The sequence below is a fragment of the Coregonus lavaretus genome (genome assembly GCF_964263955.1).
Source record: "Coregonus lavaretus genome assembly, chromosome: 23".
NCBI lineage: Eukaryota > Metazoa > Chordata > Actinopteri > Salmoniformes > Salmonidae > Coregonus > Coregonus lavaretus.
In genome coordinates, this window is record NC_140010.1 from 35,457,418 (window position 1) to 35,474,095 (window position 16,678).

General features: G+C 42.6%; 1 protein-coding gene across 1 annotated transcript in view; it reads right to left on the bottom strand.

The window, feature by feature from the left end:
* Window positions 1-16,678, bottom strand: part of LOC311099242 (serine/threonine-protein kinase N2-like) — a 59,133-nt gene that overhangs the window by 13,371 nt on the left and 29,084 nt on the right. Inside the window, exons 4-15 of the mRNA XM_084139932.1 lie at window positions 16,415-16,544; window positions 15,990-16,135; window positions 15,373-15,586; window positions 11,208-11,393; window positions 9,191-9,300; window positions 8,580-8,723; window positions 8,329-8,404; window positions 4,500-4,656; window positions 2,627-2,765; window positions 2,200-2,348; window positions 1,726-1,801; window positions 1,509-1,600 (exon numbers count right to left, since the gene is read on the bottom strand). Coding sequence (XP_083996058.1) covers window positions 1,509-1,600; window positions 1,726-1,801; window positions 2,200-2,348; window positions 2,627-2,765; window positions 4,500-4,656; window positions 8,329-8,404; window positions 8,580-8,723; window positions 9,191-9,300; window positions 11,208-11,393; window positions 15,373-15,586; window positions 15,990-16,135; window positions 16,415-16,544 — 1,619 coding nt within the window. The remainder of the gene's footprint in view (window positions 1-1,508; window positions 1,601-1,725; window positions 1,802-2,199; window positions 2,349-2,626; window positions 2,766-4,499; window positions 4,657-8,328; window positions 8,405-8,579; window positions 8,724-9,190; window positions 9,301-11,207; window positions 11,394-15,372; window positions 15,587-15,989; window positions 16,136-16,414; window positions 16,545-16,678) is intronic.

Here is a 16,678-nt window from a genome sequence, read left to right on the forward strand (position 1 = left end):
GCCATAGTAATTATTGTAGCAATAGTTATGGGGTGTTGTTTTCAAATTTTTCGGGGATGGATTGTAAGATCTGTACAAACGATTACTAACATGCATGTGATTACAGTTAGAGATGTATCAGTTAATGTTAATACAAGGAGGGCGAGGACTAATTCTTCTTCTTTGTCATCTTGTTCCAGTTTAGATTCCATTGATAATGTTGATTGAGGACAAGGAATGTTAAGGTGGAAATGTATAACATGGAATTTAAGGTTTACAGGATAGTAGATGTGGACAGATGAATATCTCAGTGGATCAGATAGAGCCCCTTGTGACCAGGGAAAAACTTGGGGTTCCTCTGACGGCGCAGAAATTATGAAGACGGACGTTTTTGTTATTTTTATATTCATGTGTATAGATTATAATATTCATGTGACTTAGTAATGGTTATGTATAATTGTTGTGTATTGTTGATGTCATTATGTTAACAATTTATTTATATGTATGTTTTCTTGGATGCATGGCTCAGAAAAAGGGGTCATTTTAAAAGGGGGGATGTCTATGTGGGATTTTTCCTTATATATATAAAAATAAGGTTTTGACTACATAGATTATGAGCATGAATATATAGTAGTTAATTATCTGTTTATCTTTTACTCAGACTGAGTTTATAGAGGTTTGAGAGGTTTGATATCACATAGGATAGATGACTGAGAATGTATACCTTTGTTGATTAGATATATGGAGAATCAAGTTGGATTCAGGTATGAAAGGTTGAAGGGATCAATTCTCAGTTATCTAGCATAGTTTAGAATCTAGTCAGAGATATACGTACTACTGATTGGAGAATATTGTATTTTATATAAAGTTATATGTGAATTGTTGGGGTTAAGTCATGTCACTTACCACAAAATAAATAAAAATGGATTGTAATGATGTCATGTCATAGTATTGTGAGGACAGAGGTAGAGTTACGAGATAAGTGGTTTGGGGTCATGAAGTCTACATTCCATTATGTCAAGGTAGATTAGTGATGTTTAGGATAGCATGAGTGATGGGCAGGATAGTGACTTGGGGTAAAGAGTGATGAACATCAAAGACAGGGAGTGCCCATGGAAACTTACCAGATGTATGCCAGGAAGAGGGGAATAGAAGGTATATAAGGTAGAGTGTTTCCTTTGTTCAAGTTAGTTCAACTGACGAAGGGCAAAGCCATGTCTGTTTGTTAGATGAACCCACAAGCTCGTGATCCAATAAATACTTGGTATAAAATCTCCACAGAATGTCTAAGTAAATTCTTGCATCTTCAACTTCTCAATACCAGAAACTCATCATAACAATTATATTACTACTAATCACACTATCTGTCTGAGAGCATGTAATATCATATTTTCGGCTGTTTGAAGGTGATGTACAAAACCGAAAGCCGTAGTCAACTCTGAACTGAATAACACGCTCAGCAAACAAACAGTTAAAAAGACATCAGCATCAGGCCTAATTGGTTTAAGTGCACATGTTGAGCCCCTTACCTGTCCACCTCATCACGAGCCACAATGTCTCCTTTCTTCAGGGCTTTGATGGCAAACATCTCTCCCGTGCTTTTATACTCGGCTAACAATACCTGTGTGGATTGAGGGAAGAGAGGAGACATTTTAGGATGGCTGGGTTGTGTTTTCCAGAAACAGCTAATTTCTCTAGAAGGGTTGTAAAAAGGATTGATAAATGGGTTGGGTGTGTACTATGTACCTTTCCGAAATGACCACGACCGAGGACTGCAACACATTTGAAGTCTTTGAGACTAAACAGAAATTGTTCTTCTTCCCTGGAAATTGAGGTAGATATCATATTACATGGAAAAATACAAAGACAAGCTATTGCTTTCAATAAGCAAAAAAACAAACACGCACTTTCTCATGCAAGCTGGGCAAAATACACTGCCCCCAATACATTAATTGTAACCAATCAAACAAAAACAAAAATTGGTTAAAAGCAAGTCATGCATGCATCCGAGTTTCTCCACAAAATCTCCCCAAACAATATTGGAGTCGCAGATATTCAGCCTATTTGAGAGGACCAGTTTAAGGGGCACAGAATCGCTGATCTTGATCGCATACTGAGTAGTTATTTGGGATGCAAGGTGATTTGTAGATTAGTGATTCTGCGAAGTCCAACTGCAATGTAGTCAATCTCTCAAACATGCACTTTGTTAGTGAGCCCTACCTTATCTCTGTGTCATTCTGTATGGCTGTGAGCTCCAGGTCTGGAGGCTGGATCTCCTGCTCTACTACATTGTCTAGTCTATCTAGCTCAGACGACTTCACCGCTATGCTGTTCCTCTTGTTCAGGAAGTCAAACGATGCCAGTGCATCCTGTGAAGGGAGAACACTTCTTAGAAGGATGCGGCAGTGGGGTTGTGTTCAGTATGGCAAACTGTAGCAAAATGTTATGCAACGGAAAATATTCAGGTTCAGTACATCCTCATTTAAAAAATGGTATTTTATTTTACTGAACATGACTCAGGTTTCCATTGACAGTTGTTTAATGTTTTAATTCACTTGAACTGGGTTGACCATTACCATTATCATATATGACTATATGTCACTACTTCCTCTAATCGAGCATCTCCATGGTAACCCCATGTCTGTACCTGTACTTCCTCCTTGTCGGGCAGTTTGTTGTCCTGTGCCAGTGGTTCTCTGATGCCAGCGGGTACAGGGTAGTGCTTGGGTCCCGGGGTGGGCTCTTTGTCAAAGTCTAGCTTGGTCACCAACGGGTCACTAATGTCACTGGAAGGGAAGGTGCCACATCTTAATGACAGAGTAATACAGTGCCTTGCAAAAGTATTCAGACCCCTTGGATTTCTTCACATAGTGGGATTAAAATGTATTTGTCCTTTTTTATCAACAATCAACACAAAATGCTCTAAGGTTAAATTGGAAGAACATTTTAATTTTTTAGAAAAGATAAATAGAAATGTATTAACTCAAATATAGCCATTGCATAAGTTTTCAGCTCCCTGAGTCAATACATGTTAGAAACACCTTTGGCATCGATTACAGCTGTGAGTCTTCTTGGGTAAGTCAAGTCTATAAGAGCTTTGCACACCTGGATTGTGCAATATTTGCCCATTATTCTTATCAAAATAGATTTTCAAGCAGATGTAAATCAAAAACTGTAACTTGTCCACTCAGGAACATTCACGGTCTTCTTGGTAAGCAACTTCAGTGTAGATTTGGCCTTGTGTTGTAGGTTATTGTCCTGCTGAAAGGTGAATTCCTCCCCCAGTCTCTGGTATAAAGCAAACTGAATCTGGCTTTCCTCTAGGATTTTGCCTGTGCTTAGCTCCATCCTGTTTCTTTTAATCCTGAAAAAGTCCCCAGTATTTGCCGATGTCAAGCATACCCATACCATGATGCAGCCACCACTATGGTTGAAAATAGCAGTTACTCAGTGTTGTGTTGTATTTGCATTTAGACCAAAAAGTGTATTCCTTTGCAGTGTTTTATTTTTCAGTATTACTTTAGTGGCTTGTTGCATACAAGATGGATGTTTTGGAATATTTGTATTATTATTTTCACTCTGTCATTTAGGTCATTATTGTGGCGTCACTACAATGTTGTTGATCCAACATTTTCTTCCGTCACAGCCATTGAACTCTGTATCTGTTTTAAAATCACCAATGGCCTCATGGTAACATCCCTGAGCAGTGTCATTCCTGTCCTGCGGCTCAGTTCAGAAGGACGACTGTATCTTTGATGTTTCTGGGTGCTTTAATACATAATCCATAGCATAATTATTAACTTGACCATGCTTATAGAGATATTCAATGTCAGATTTGTTATTGTTACCCATCTACCAATTACTGCCCTTATTTATGAGGCTTTCGAAAAGCTCCCTGGTCTTTGTAGTTTAATCTTTGCTTGAAATTCAATACTTTTTACATTTTAGTCATTTAGCAGACGCGCTTATCCAGAGCGGCTTACAGTAGTGAGTTAATACATTTTCATACTGGTCCCCCGTGGGAATCGAACCCACAACCCTGGCGTTGCAAGTGCCATGCTCTACCAACTGAGCCACACGGGTCAACCCCTATTATTTCACACAGATATTATGTCCATGTATCTTACTATGTGAGTTGTTAAGCCAAATCTTACTCCTGAGCCAATTTAGGCCCCCTAAACAAAGGGGCTGAATACTTATGCAACAACTATATTTGAGTTATTAATTTTTTATTGATTTTAAATAAATATATTTTCCACTTTGACAGAATATTTTATGTAGCTTATTGACAAAAAAGGACAATTAAATCAATTTTAATCCCACTTTGTAACATAATAAAATGTGAAGAAATCTAAGGGGTGTGAATACTTTTGCAAGGCACTGTATATGTATGTATTCCACACTGTGTGCATATGTGATAAAGACTTTAAGAAGGCATGTGACAGTGTGACCCAGGTTGTCAGGCCCAGTCTCATGGACCTGTGTGTGTGTGTGTGCGTTCATGCCTGTTCTATATATACCTGGTGGGTGTTGGAGATCCCGGAAGACAGCTGGGCCCGATCTCAGGCACCTGTGGGCTGTAGGAGTTAGTGCTGACTGTAGGTATGGCCCTCCTGACCAGGCGGCCCCAGGTGGCGATGTTGATGTTCATCTGTGGAGCACGCAGGAACGTCTTCCCTGAGGAGGGACACAGGATAGGTAAGTGACACACTAACCTCAACACCGGTCACAAAGCCGGACGAGGAACACTAATCCTACAGGGCATGACCTTATGACCGGGGGTGACCATGGAGATCATCACCTCACCACTATTTGATTACCTATTTTTAGTGTAGAAGACCAAATTAAACCGTCCAAAGTGGACAACGAAAACTGAAGACAACTGTATGATGTCAGAATAACGTGAAATTAATGTATATTTTCCATAAGAACATGTAACGTTTCTCTCTGTGTGGGCCAAGATTATTATACTAAACTAAAACTAATCATGAAAAAAACTATTTAGTAAACTAATATAAAATAATTAACTAACCTGATTGAAAAACTAAAACTATACTGAAACTATTAGCTTTGACTCCAAAACGAACAAAAATAAAAACCATCATGAATTATGTTCAATTGTAGTTTTTTCCCCCCTCGGCTTTGGCAAGAAATCTAAAAGGGTTTTTTAAATGGGGGTTTCAAGCTCATGAATCTGGCAGGTAAATGCTGCCAGGAGATGGTGATGTTTCACTATCACTAACTAAAGTTAAAAGCCATTGGATTGGTGTAAACCCCTATACCTCATGGGCGAGAGAGAGCTTCCTTCCACCATATTTTTTGCACCAGTTTCTGTGTTATTCCTTTTAAATCCAAGTCACATTGAGATTGAATTTATAATTTAAACCTCACCTCACCTATGACCTGACCTTGGCTACGTTCAGATGCCAAACATTCTCGAACATTGCAGATTGAAATGCCATGAATAAATCTGATGTGATTCCTTATTCTACATGTCAGAGAGGCATGTTTGTTCTACATAGGCTATTTCTAATCGGAACGTTCCAAAACGTTGTGTCCTTATGTGTGACGTCATTTACCAGGAAGTAGCCTTGTAGTTTAAAAACTTTTGTAGGCTTTTTGAATGGTTTTCAAAAGGGCAAAAATGTAGCGGAATGGTCTTCAGCGCAAAAACTTAAAGGTCCAATGTAGCCATTTTAATCTCAATATCAAATCATTTCTGGGTAATTACCTTACATTGTTTTCTATTAAAATGGTCAAAAAGAAGAAAAAATATCATGTAAATCATGTTTTTGACTGCACTGGGCCGTTAATAAAAGGCATCTGGCAGAAGTAAAATAATCCACAAACATGAAAATAATTTGACATAAACAGTGCATTCGGAAAGTATTCAGACCCCTTGACTTTTTCCACTATGTTACGTTACAGCCTTATTCTAAAATTGATTAAATCGTTTTTTCCCCTCATCAATCTACACACAATACCCCATAATGACAAAGCAAAAACTGGTTATTAGAAATGTTTGCACATTTAAAAATGGAAATATCAAATTTACATAAGTATTCAGACCCTTTACTAAGTACTTTGTTGAAGCACCTTTGGCAGCGATTACAGCCTTGAGTCTTCTTGGGTATGACGCTACAAGCTTGGCACACCTGTATTTGGAGAGTTTCTCCTATTCTTCTCTGCAGATCTTCTCAAGCTCTGTCAGGTTGGATGGGGAGCGTTGCTGCACAGCTATTTTCAGGTCTCTCCAGAGATGTTCGATCGGGTTCAAGTCCGGGCTCTGGCTGGGCGACTCAAGGACATTCAGAGACTTGTCCTGAAGCCACTCCTGCGTTGTCTTGTCTGTGTGCTTAGGGTCGTTGTCCTGTTGGAAGGTGAACCTTCGCCCCAGTCTGAGGTCCTGAGTGCTCTAGAGCAGGTTTTCATCAAGGATATCTCTGTACTTTGCGCCGTTCATTTTTGACTCGATCCTGACTAGTCTCCGGTGAAAAACATCCCCACATCATGATGCTGCCACCATCATGTTTCACCGTAGGGATGGTGCCAGGTTTCCTCCAGACGTGACGCTTGGCATTCAGGCCAAAGAGCTCAATCTTGGTTTCATCAGACCAGAGAATCTTGTTTCTCATGGTCTGAGAGTCCTTTAGGTGCCTTTGGCAAACTCAAAGCGGGCTGTCATGTGCCTTTTACTGAAGAGTGGCTTCCGTCTGGCCACATTACCATAAAGGCCTGATTGGTTGAGTGCTGCAGAGATGGTTGTTCTTCTGGAAGGTTCTCCCATCTCCACATAGGAACTCTAGAGCTCTGTTAGAATGACCTTCGGGTTCTTGGTCACCTCCCTGACCAAGGCCCTTCTCCCCTGATTGCTCAGTTTGGCCAGGCAGCCAGCTCTAGGAAGAGTATTGGTGGTTCCAAACTTCTTCCATTTAAGAATGATGGAGGCCACTGTGTTCTTGGGGACCTTCAATGTTGCAGAAATTTTTTGGTACCATTCCCCAGATCTGTGCCTCGACACAATCCAGTCTTGGAGCTCTACGGACAATTCCTTCGACCGCATGGCTTGGTTTTTGCTCTGACATGCACTGTCAACAGTGGGACCTTATATAGACATGTATGTGCCCTTCCAAATCATGTCCAATCAATTGAATTTACCACAGGTGGACTCCAATCAAGTTGTAGAACCACCTCAAGGATGATCAAAGGAAACAGGATGCACCGGAGCTACATTTTGAGTCTCATTGCAAAGGGTCTGAATACTTTTTTTATTTTGGTACTTTTTACCCCTTTTTCTCCCCAATTTCGTGATATCTAATTGGTAGTTGCGGTCTTGTCCCATCGCTGAAACTCCCGTACGGACTCGGGACAGGCGAAGGTCGAGAGCCATGCGTCCTCCAAATCACGACCCTGCCTAGCCGCACTGCTTCATGACACACTGCTTGCTTAATCCGGAAGCCAGCCGCACCAATGTGTCGGAGGAAACACCATACAACTGTCGACCGAAGTCAGCGTGCATGCGCCCGGCCCGCCACAAGGAGTCGCTAGAGCGCGATGGGACAAGGACATCCTGGCCGGCCAAACTCTCCCCTAACCCGGACGACGCTCGGCCAATTGTGCGCCGCCTCATGGGTTTCCGGTCACGGCCGGCTGCGACACAGCCTGGGATCTGGTGACGCCCCTAGCACTGCAATGCAGTGCCTTAGACCGCTGCGCCACTCGGGAAGCGAAAGGGTCTGAATACTTATGTAAATAAGGTATCTGTTTTTTATTTTGTATGAATTTGCAAACATTTCTAAAAACGTGTTTTCGCGTTGTCATTATGGGTATTGTGTGTAGATTGCTGAGGAAATTGTTTTATTTAATCCATTTTAGAATAAAGCTGTAACGTAACAAAATGTTGAAAAAGTCAAGGGGTCTGAATACTTTCCAAAGGCACTGTATATCTTAAAATGACCACGTCTTCACAAATGATGATATAATCGTCAAGCTCATTCAAAAGATTTAGGGGACAGGACCCGGAAGTATGAAGACGTCACTTGCACATTGTATTACTGCCCCTTAGTTGCAAGAAGTGACATCCCAAAAAACAAAAACACTTTACAACACAAATGGCTCCTAGCCTCCCAGGCATGCTTTCTGTCCCTAAAACTAGCAAATCAGGTCTGAAAACTAACTGAATTTAAACAGAATTTAAAATAAAAAGATACAAAACGAATAGAAATAAAAACGAATATAAAAACAAAACTATAATAACCTTGGTGTGGACTTCCTGCTGAATATGAAACAAAATGTATTCTACATTGGGCCCTATTTAATTTTTTTCCCCTTCAGAAAACGATGAGTTACCTTGCTGCTTTGAGAATATTTTTTTTTGTCTCTGCAGTTTGGGCCGCCTCTCAATGACAGGGTTGAAAAATGTGACCTGAACAAAAAGCAGTAGTTAGGCATACCAAGCAAACAGCCTTCATCATAGGACATTTTAAACCGCTAGCACTGAAAACAAAGTTGAACATTTCTTATTGTACAGGTCCAGGTAGTCCCTCCCTGTTTCAGTCTGCTCATGAACACATCCCTGGTGTAGTGTCAAAGTGGGCTACCTCTGCAAACAGGGTTCCCTGGGGCTCCAGGTAGAGACACATGCCGTGACGCTGGTTGTCCAGAAAGTCCTCCAGTCGCAGGAACTTGACGGCACAAAGCGAGCGCCAGTCTCTCCAGTACACAGAGATCTCCAGCTCACGAGACTGCAGGTCAAACAATGCACACAAGGTTAAGCACACACAAATGCAAGCAAAGTTAAAACACAGGCAAAGTATACCTAGGGCGACATTTTCATGGTGCAAATAGATCTGTGCAGAAAAATACCATTAACCTCAATGACAGCGTGATTGAATTTAAAACTTTCTTCAACAATGTGCATTACTAGGAGGCGATTAGTTAACTAGTCTGGTGAACTGAGCAATGCATAAATAGTAGTCTCTGTAAAACACATCGTTGTAGAACATATCAACATTAAATCGTGCTGCCAGATGAGGTTTTGCGATATTTGTTGCACAGATCTATGGTCTTTTGCACCAAGACAATTTGCCCTTAGTAATTCGCAAGCACAATAAGTGAAAAAAACGCACAGTAGGGTATTTAAAAAAGGCAAAAGTATACCATCCTTCACTAATCAAAGAACAGATAAAGTCTGTCTGTCTGTGTGTCATACTCTGTCTAGCTCCAGTGTAAACTTCTGATCCCAGGACTGGTTACTGACAGGTCTCCAGCTGGTCTGTCCCACCACTGTGTTGTCCAACTTCAGCACAGCACTGATCTCATCTGGAGAGGGACACAAAGATGAAATACCATTTCCTGTCAAAAATAGACATATTACAGTATTGTTTATACATACATTGTTCAAATGACATTACATTTAAATGAACATGGTGTTCTTTCTTTAGGATATACTACATAGAGTGCTGTGGTTTCTATATATTTCTAGTTTTGCTACAACCCATACTCTTAAGCTGAGGGGATGATGGCAGGGGAAATCAGTCACTGGACAGGTTTCAGGTATTTCTAATGTGTTCTTTGTCAAGTATGCATATGGCTGTGTCGGAAATGGGCCCTGGTCAGAAACAGTGCACTATATATGGAATAGGTTACCATTTCAGACACAACTACACTGAACAAAAATATAAACGCAACATGCAACAATTTCAAATATTCTACTGAGTTACAGTTTATATAAGGAAGTCAGTCAATAAAAAAAAATTAATTAGGTCCTAATCTATGTATTTCACGACTGGGAATACAGATATGCAGCTGTTGGTCACAGATACCTTTAAAAAAAAAAAAAGTAGGGGTGTGGATCAGAAAACCAGTCATTATCTGGTGTGACTACCATTTGCCTCATGCACCGTGACACATCTCCTTCGCATAGAGTTGATCAGGCTGTTGATTGTGGCCTGTGGAATGTTGTCCCACTCCTCTTCAATGGCTGTGCGAAGTTGCTGGATATTGGCGGGAACTGGAACACACTGTCGTACACGTCGATCCAGAGCGTCCCAAACATGCTCAATGGGTGACATGTCTGGTGAGTATGCAGGCCATGGAAGAACTGGGACATTTTCAGCTTCCAGGAATTGTGTATGCTGAAACATGAGATGAGCGGCAAGACAACGGGCCTCAGGATCTCGTCACGGTATTTCTGTGCATTCAAATTGCCATAGATAAAATGCAATTGTGTTCATTGTGCGTAGCTTATGCCTGCCCATACCATAACCCCACCGCCACCATGGGGCACTCTGTTCACAACGTCGACATCAGTAAACTGCTCACCCACACGACGTCTGCCATCTGCCCGGTACAGTTAAAACCAGGATTCATCCATGAAGAGCACACTTCTCCAGGTGCCAGTGGCCATCGAAGGTGAGCATTTGCCCACTAAAGTCGGTTACGATGCCGAACTGCAGTCAGGTCAAGACCCTGGTGAGAACGACGAGCAAGCAAATGAGCTTCCCTGAGACGGTTTCTGATAGTTTGTGCAGAAATTCTTTGGTTGTGCCCAAACCCACTGTTTCATCAGTTGTCCCAGTGGCTGGTCTCAGACGATCCCACAGGTGAAGAAGCCAGATGTGGAGGTCCTGGGCTGGCGTGGTTACACGTGGTCTGCGGCTATGAGGCCGGTTGGACATACTGCCAAATTCTCTAAAATGGCATTTGAGGCGGCTTATGGAAGAGAAATGAACATTCAATTATCTGGCAACAGCTCTGGTGGACATTCCTGCAGTCAGCATACCTATTGCACGCTCCCTCAACTTGAGGCATCTGTGGCATTGTGTTGTGACAAAACTGCACCTTTTAGAGAGTGGCCTTTTATTTTCCCCAGGACAATGTACACCTGTGTAATGATCATGCTGTTTACTTAGCTTCTTGATATGCCACACCCGTCAGGTGGATCGATTATCTTGGCAAAGGAGAAATGCTCACTAACAGGGATGTAAACAAATTTATGCACAACATTTTAGAGAAATACGCTTTTTGTGCGTATGGAACATTTCGGGGGGCTTTTATTTCAGCTCCTGAAACATGGGACCAACACTTGGCATTTTTGTTCAGTGTATGTATAAATATTGTACATTGTAAATCCCTGGATTTCTGATGGTGACAAAAAAGATATCAATGGATTCACTTATTGATCGAGGGCTGATAGTAGGAGAGACTGCTGGTGTCAGGAGACTCACTTGAGAGATCTTCACTCTTCGAGAGGTTCCGTGCACTGGCGCCTCGGTTGCGGTTCCCCCGGCTCATGAAGGAGGAGCGGGTCTCGCTGGGGCTCCAGCCAGGCAATGGCACGGAACCAGCTTTTGAACGACCTGGAACGTTCTCAAGCAGGTCCTGGCAGCCCATGAGCCTGACATCTAATGTGCCTGGGGAAGACAAGAGATTTTGAGAGGATGGGCAAAGCACAGTACTACAGAATACTGTCTGAGACCTACCAACTTAGAATCATTTTTATGAGTACCACTTCAGCGCGGCAGCAGCACCCCCGGCCCCCATGATGGCGTGCGTGCGAAACCCACACTGCTCAAATCATAGGCAAATGCACCTTTTTTAGCCTAATAATGATGTTAGCAGAAGACTGCTTCAGTAAGAATGGTAGGCAATAGACTTACGGGTACTTGGTAATTGGCTGCTCTTCAGTAGCTACCTAGAAATATGTTTAAATGTACAATCAGGGCTCTGACTAGGATTTTCTAACAAGGTGGTGCTGATGTAGGGCTAAGGTTGGGTAGGGGAGAGGTCTGGAGGGGGTCAGTCAACGAAGTTGGCGCATTTAGCATTTCTGAAAAACCTGTAACTGCCATTTCTTGAAACCTAGAGTCTTAAATTATATCAAACAATTTAGCCAACACAGAAGTCTTGTGTTTGAGCCTAAATTAAATTGAGGTGGTCTCATTGACACTTTCACATTTGTTTGGGTTACATTTCGGGGTAATGATTATTCTAATTAATAGGTGTCTTTATGTGGATAGTCTAGTGAAAATGTAAACTGGCTTCTTAATTGTTTGGGGAGAAAATTCTAAATAAGTCAATTACTGGATGCAATATAGTAGTCTATCTTACTGTAGGCTATTTGGAATATGAAACATTTACATTTAAGTCATTTAGCAGACGCTCTTATCCAGAGCGACTAGGGTTAAGTGTCTTGCTCAAGGGCACAGACAGATTTTTCACCTAGTCGGCTCGGGGATTAGAACCAGCGACCTTTCGGTTACTGGCACAACGCTCTTAACCACTAAGCTACCTGCCTATCCAGAGCGACTTACAGTGAGGGAAAAAATATTTGATCCCCTGCTGATTTTGTACATTCGCCCACTGACAAAGAAATGATCAGTATATCATTTTAATGGTAGGTTTATTTGAACAGTGAGAGACAGAATAACAACAACAAAAATCCAGAAAAACGCATGTCAAAAATGTTATAAATTGATTTGCATTTTAATGAGGGAAATAAGTATTTGACCCCCTCTCAATCAGAACGATTTCTGGCTCCCAGGTGTCTTTTATACAGGTAACGAGCTGAGATTAGGAGCACACTCTTAAAGGGAGTGCTCCTAATCTCAGCTTGTTACCTGTATAAAAGACCCCTGTCCACAGAAGCAATCAATCAATCAGATTCCAAACTCTCCACCATGGCCAAGACCAAAGAGCTCTCCAAGGATGTCCGGGACAAGATTGTTGACCTACACAAGGCTGGAATGGGCTACAAGACCATCGCCAAGCAGCTTGGTGAGAAGGTGACAACTGTTGGTGCGATTATTCACAAATGGAAGAAACACAAAAGAACTGTCAATCTCCCTTGGCCTGGGGCTCCATGCAAGATCTCACCTCGTGGAGTTGCAATGATCATGAGAACGGTGAGGAATCAGCCCAGAACTACACAGGAGGATCTTGTCAATGATGTCAAGGCAGCTGGGACCATAGTCACCAAGAAAACAATTGGTAACACACTACGCCGTGAAGGACTGAAATCCTGCAGCGCCCGCAAGGTCCCCCTGCTCAAGCAAGCACATATACATGCCCGTCTGATGTTTGCCAATGAACATCTGAATGATTCAGAGGAGAACTGGGTGAAAGTGTTGTGGTCAGATGAGACCAAAATGGAGCTCTTTGGCATCAACTCAACTCGCCGTGTTTGGAGGAGGAGGAATGCTGCCTATGACCCCAAGAACACCATCCCCACCGTCAAACATGGAGGTGGAAACATTATGCTTTGGGGGTGTTTTTCTGCTAAGGGGACAGGACAACTTCACCGCATCAAAGGGACGATGGACGGGGCCATGTACCGTCAAATCTTGGGTGAGAACCTCAGCCATGTACCCTCAGCCAGGGCATTGAAAATGGGTCGTGGATGGGTATTCTAGCATGACAATTACCCAAAACACACGGCCAAGGCAACAAAGGAGTGGCTCAAGAAGAAGCACATTAAGGTCCGGAGTGGCCTAGCCAGTCTCCAGACCTTAATCCCATAGAAAATCTGTGGAGGGAGCTGAAGGTTCGAGTTGCCAAACGTCAGCCTCGAAACCTTAATGACTTGGAGAAGATCTGCAAAGAGGAGTGGGACAAAATCCCTCCTGAGATGTGTGCAAACCTGGTGGCCAACTACAAGAAACGTCTGACCTCTGTGATTGCCAACAAGGGTTTTGCCACCAAGTACTAAGTAATGTTTTGCAGAGGGGTCAAATACTTATTTCCCTCATTAAAATGCAAATCAATGAATAGCGTTTTTCTGTTTTTTGTTGTTGTTATTCTGTCTCTCACTGTTCAAATAAACATACCATTAAATTATAGACTGATCATGTCTTTGTCAGTGGGCAAACGTACAAAATCAGCAGGGGATCAAATACTTTTTTCCCTCACTGTACAAATTGGTGCATTCAACTTAGGATGGCCAGTGGGACAACCACTCCTTTTTTTTTAAATGGGGGGGTGGGGGGTAGAAGGATTACTGTTATACTATTCCAGGTATTCCTTAAAGAGGTAGGGTTTCAAGTGTCTCCGGAAGGTGGTCAGTGACTCTGCTGTCCTGGCGTCGTGGGGGAGCTTGTTCCACCATTGGGGTGCCAGAGCAGCGAAACAACTGAACTAGGCCTATATGAGCTTGTTTCAGATCTCCATCCCTGACGTAGTCCATCAAGTTAGGTCTGACTACTAGGCTACCATTCATTCAACATGCCTTGTCGTCATTGGTGAACTGACTATTATCACATCATTAACAGCCTACTGTTGACATACAGCTATATCAAGAGGACGGATTAATTAACATAGGCCTACTAATTTTTAAAAGTCTAATATAACTTTCTGTGAAGGATGGTATTAGCGAAACAGCGCTCTCTGCCATGTCGGTTTCATCCATGCAGCGATGCGCACTGAACTACCGCATTACTGTGTGTTTCCTTACTCGTCAAGGCGCTTGCGCCTACTACTGTTGCGGAGATCAAAGCATGTGCGGGCAAGAAAGTGTTCTCGCTTAGTTGACTAAACAACGCTGTAGCTAACTATGAAATAATAGTGGTTATGTGCTTGACTAACGCATACAACTTTGGAAAGTGTATTTGGCAAACAGTTTGTTCTCCATTTTCCCTTTTCTTTTTCCTCACACATCAGTGGTATCAACGGATGAAATGGAGAGCTGCCATCCAGCTCAAGGGAGGAAAATAGTTCCAGAGACGGAAGAGGAAGCGAGACACCGCACTCGCTGTTTTTTCTGGTTCAATTGAAGTCATTGAACTAAGTAGACCAGACCCAGCTGCTACTGAATTAATGTCTATGGGAGAGCCACCCCCTTAAGTAAACAGGAACATACATTTTTTCCAACAGTAAACGGCTTGAGTGAACTATCTTCATTTATCCACCATCTTTGATAGGACTACAACTACGGGGGGCAGTCCGGAGCGGAGAGCTAGAGATTTTTTCTCCTCACCCAAGTCAAGTCCTCTGATTGGCTCAGCTCCAACTTCAGACGGTTGAGTCAAAAATCACAATGTGCCAACTAGAAGCCTATTTTTTGCAGATTTTAGGGTAGTTTTTCGTACCAGCGTGCTTTGACCACAAATTGCATGCATGGTACACAAAATGCGTGCAGGTTGGCAGGTCTGCTGTCTTGATATATTGGTAACTGCATACTTTTTTTAGACTGAAATCCAGATGCCAGTATGTAAAAAGCTAGAACTTGAGCTCTGTGTGAGCAACTCCAGTTTTTGCACAAATTTTCCATTGACATTAATGCATGATTAACACTATTGTCAAATTAAGCATGCATATCTCAAGTTAATATTCAGCCCTAAATTCAGAGGTTTACAGCATGCAAATGGTGACCACTGCTGTGGGATATCGTCCCGTTACCTGTGAGCGCAGCGGGCTTGGCCACGGTACTGTACTGGTTCTGGGTGGAGATGATGCTGGAGCGCGGGCTGAGGGCGGGCGAGGCCATGAGGGATAGCTCCTCCACGATGCTGCTGCTGCGAGGGTGGTTTATGGGCAGCTCGCTCAGCCTCTCCTCCAGGGAGTACTTGAGCAGGTCCAACTTCTGACTGGACTCGTTGAAGCGGGCCTGGGCCTGGGGAGAACAGCAAGGTCAATTGTCAAAACAGGGACATCTTCAGTAGGCACGAAATGGGTGAAAGCTCTGAAACTGAGCAGGTACTCATTTTTGTTTTTGACAGCACATGGTCCAGGAAAAACAAGTTTACAAACAGAAAAGGTATTTCGAATACTTAAGTTCGTCCCAGACGTTTTGAAAGCATTTGCTCCCATTTTGGGTATAAGTTTGTTGAGCAGTGAGTTGTCTAACAGTTTAGCAATAGCTTTCAAATACTTTTTTTGGTCTAATTGTTCTTGGGGCCAGGGTAGGAGTGTTGACCTAGGATCAGTTTAGCCTTTAAGATCATAATTATATAGACGGGGGGGCGGGATCTGATCCTAGATCAGCACTCCTACTCAAGTATGGCTGTGGTATGTACCTCTGAGTGTGCCCTCTTCTCCGTGACCTTGCCAGAGCCCAGAAGCTTCATGACATTCTTGGCACCCTCGGCCACGGCTGACTCTATCCTGGCGTGGTGACACAGCTCCTCCACCCGTAGGTCCAACGGGCTGATGATGGGCTTGGCTGGAGAAAGAGGACCTTGTTAGAGACTATCAGCATGTTTAAGGTGATCAGTTTCAGCAGAATCGCTAATCTTGATCACATAATGAGTAGTTACTTAGGATGGAAGGTAATTTGTAGATCAGTAATTCTGCGTAGTTCGACTGCAATGTAGTCGTTCTCAAATACACAGTGTGTGTGTGTGTGTGTGTGTGTGTCCATATGCGTCAAAGGGGATAACACAGGAAAGGAGAGGCCACGGACACAATGAGTCACAGGCAGGTGTGTGTGTGTGTGTCTCACCCATGACGTCGTTGTTGTCGAAGCTCAACTCGCTGGCCTGGCTGCCTTTGAGGATCTGCATCCTGATGAACTCGATCTTCGTTTTGCTGTCCTGGAGCATCTGTTGAGCGGTCGCTAACAATTTCCGGTCCTGTTAGAAAAATAAAAACAAAACACACACTATCACTAATAGGTATACATATCTAGCATATAGGGTAACTGTACAGTGTGATGTTCATTACTGATCCAAACAGCTTCATGGGAATTCATGAATAAAAGAACAAC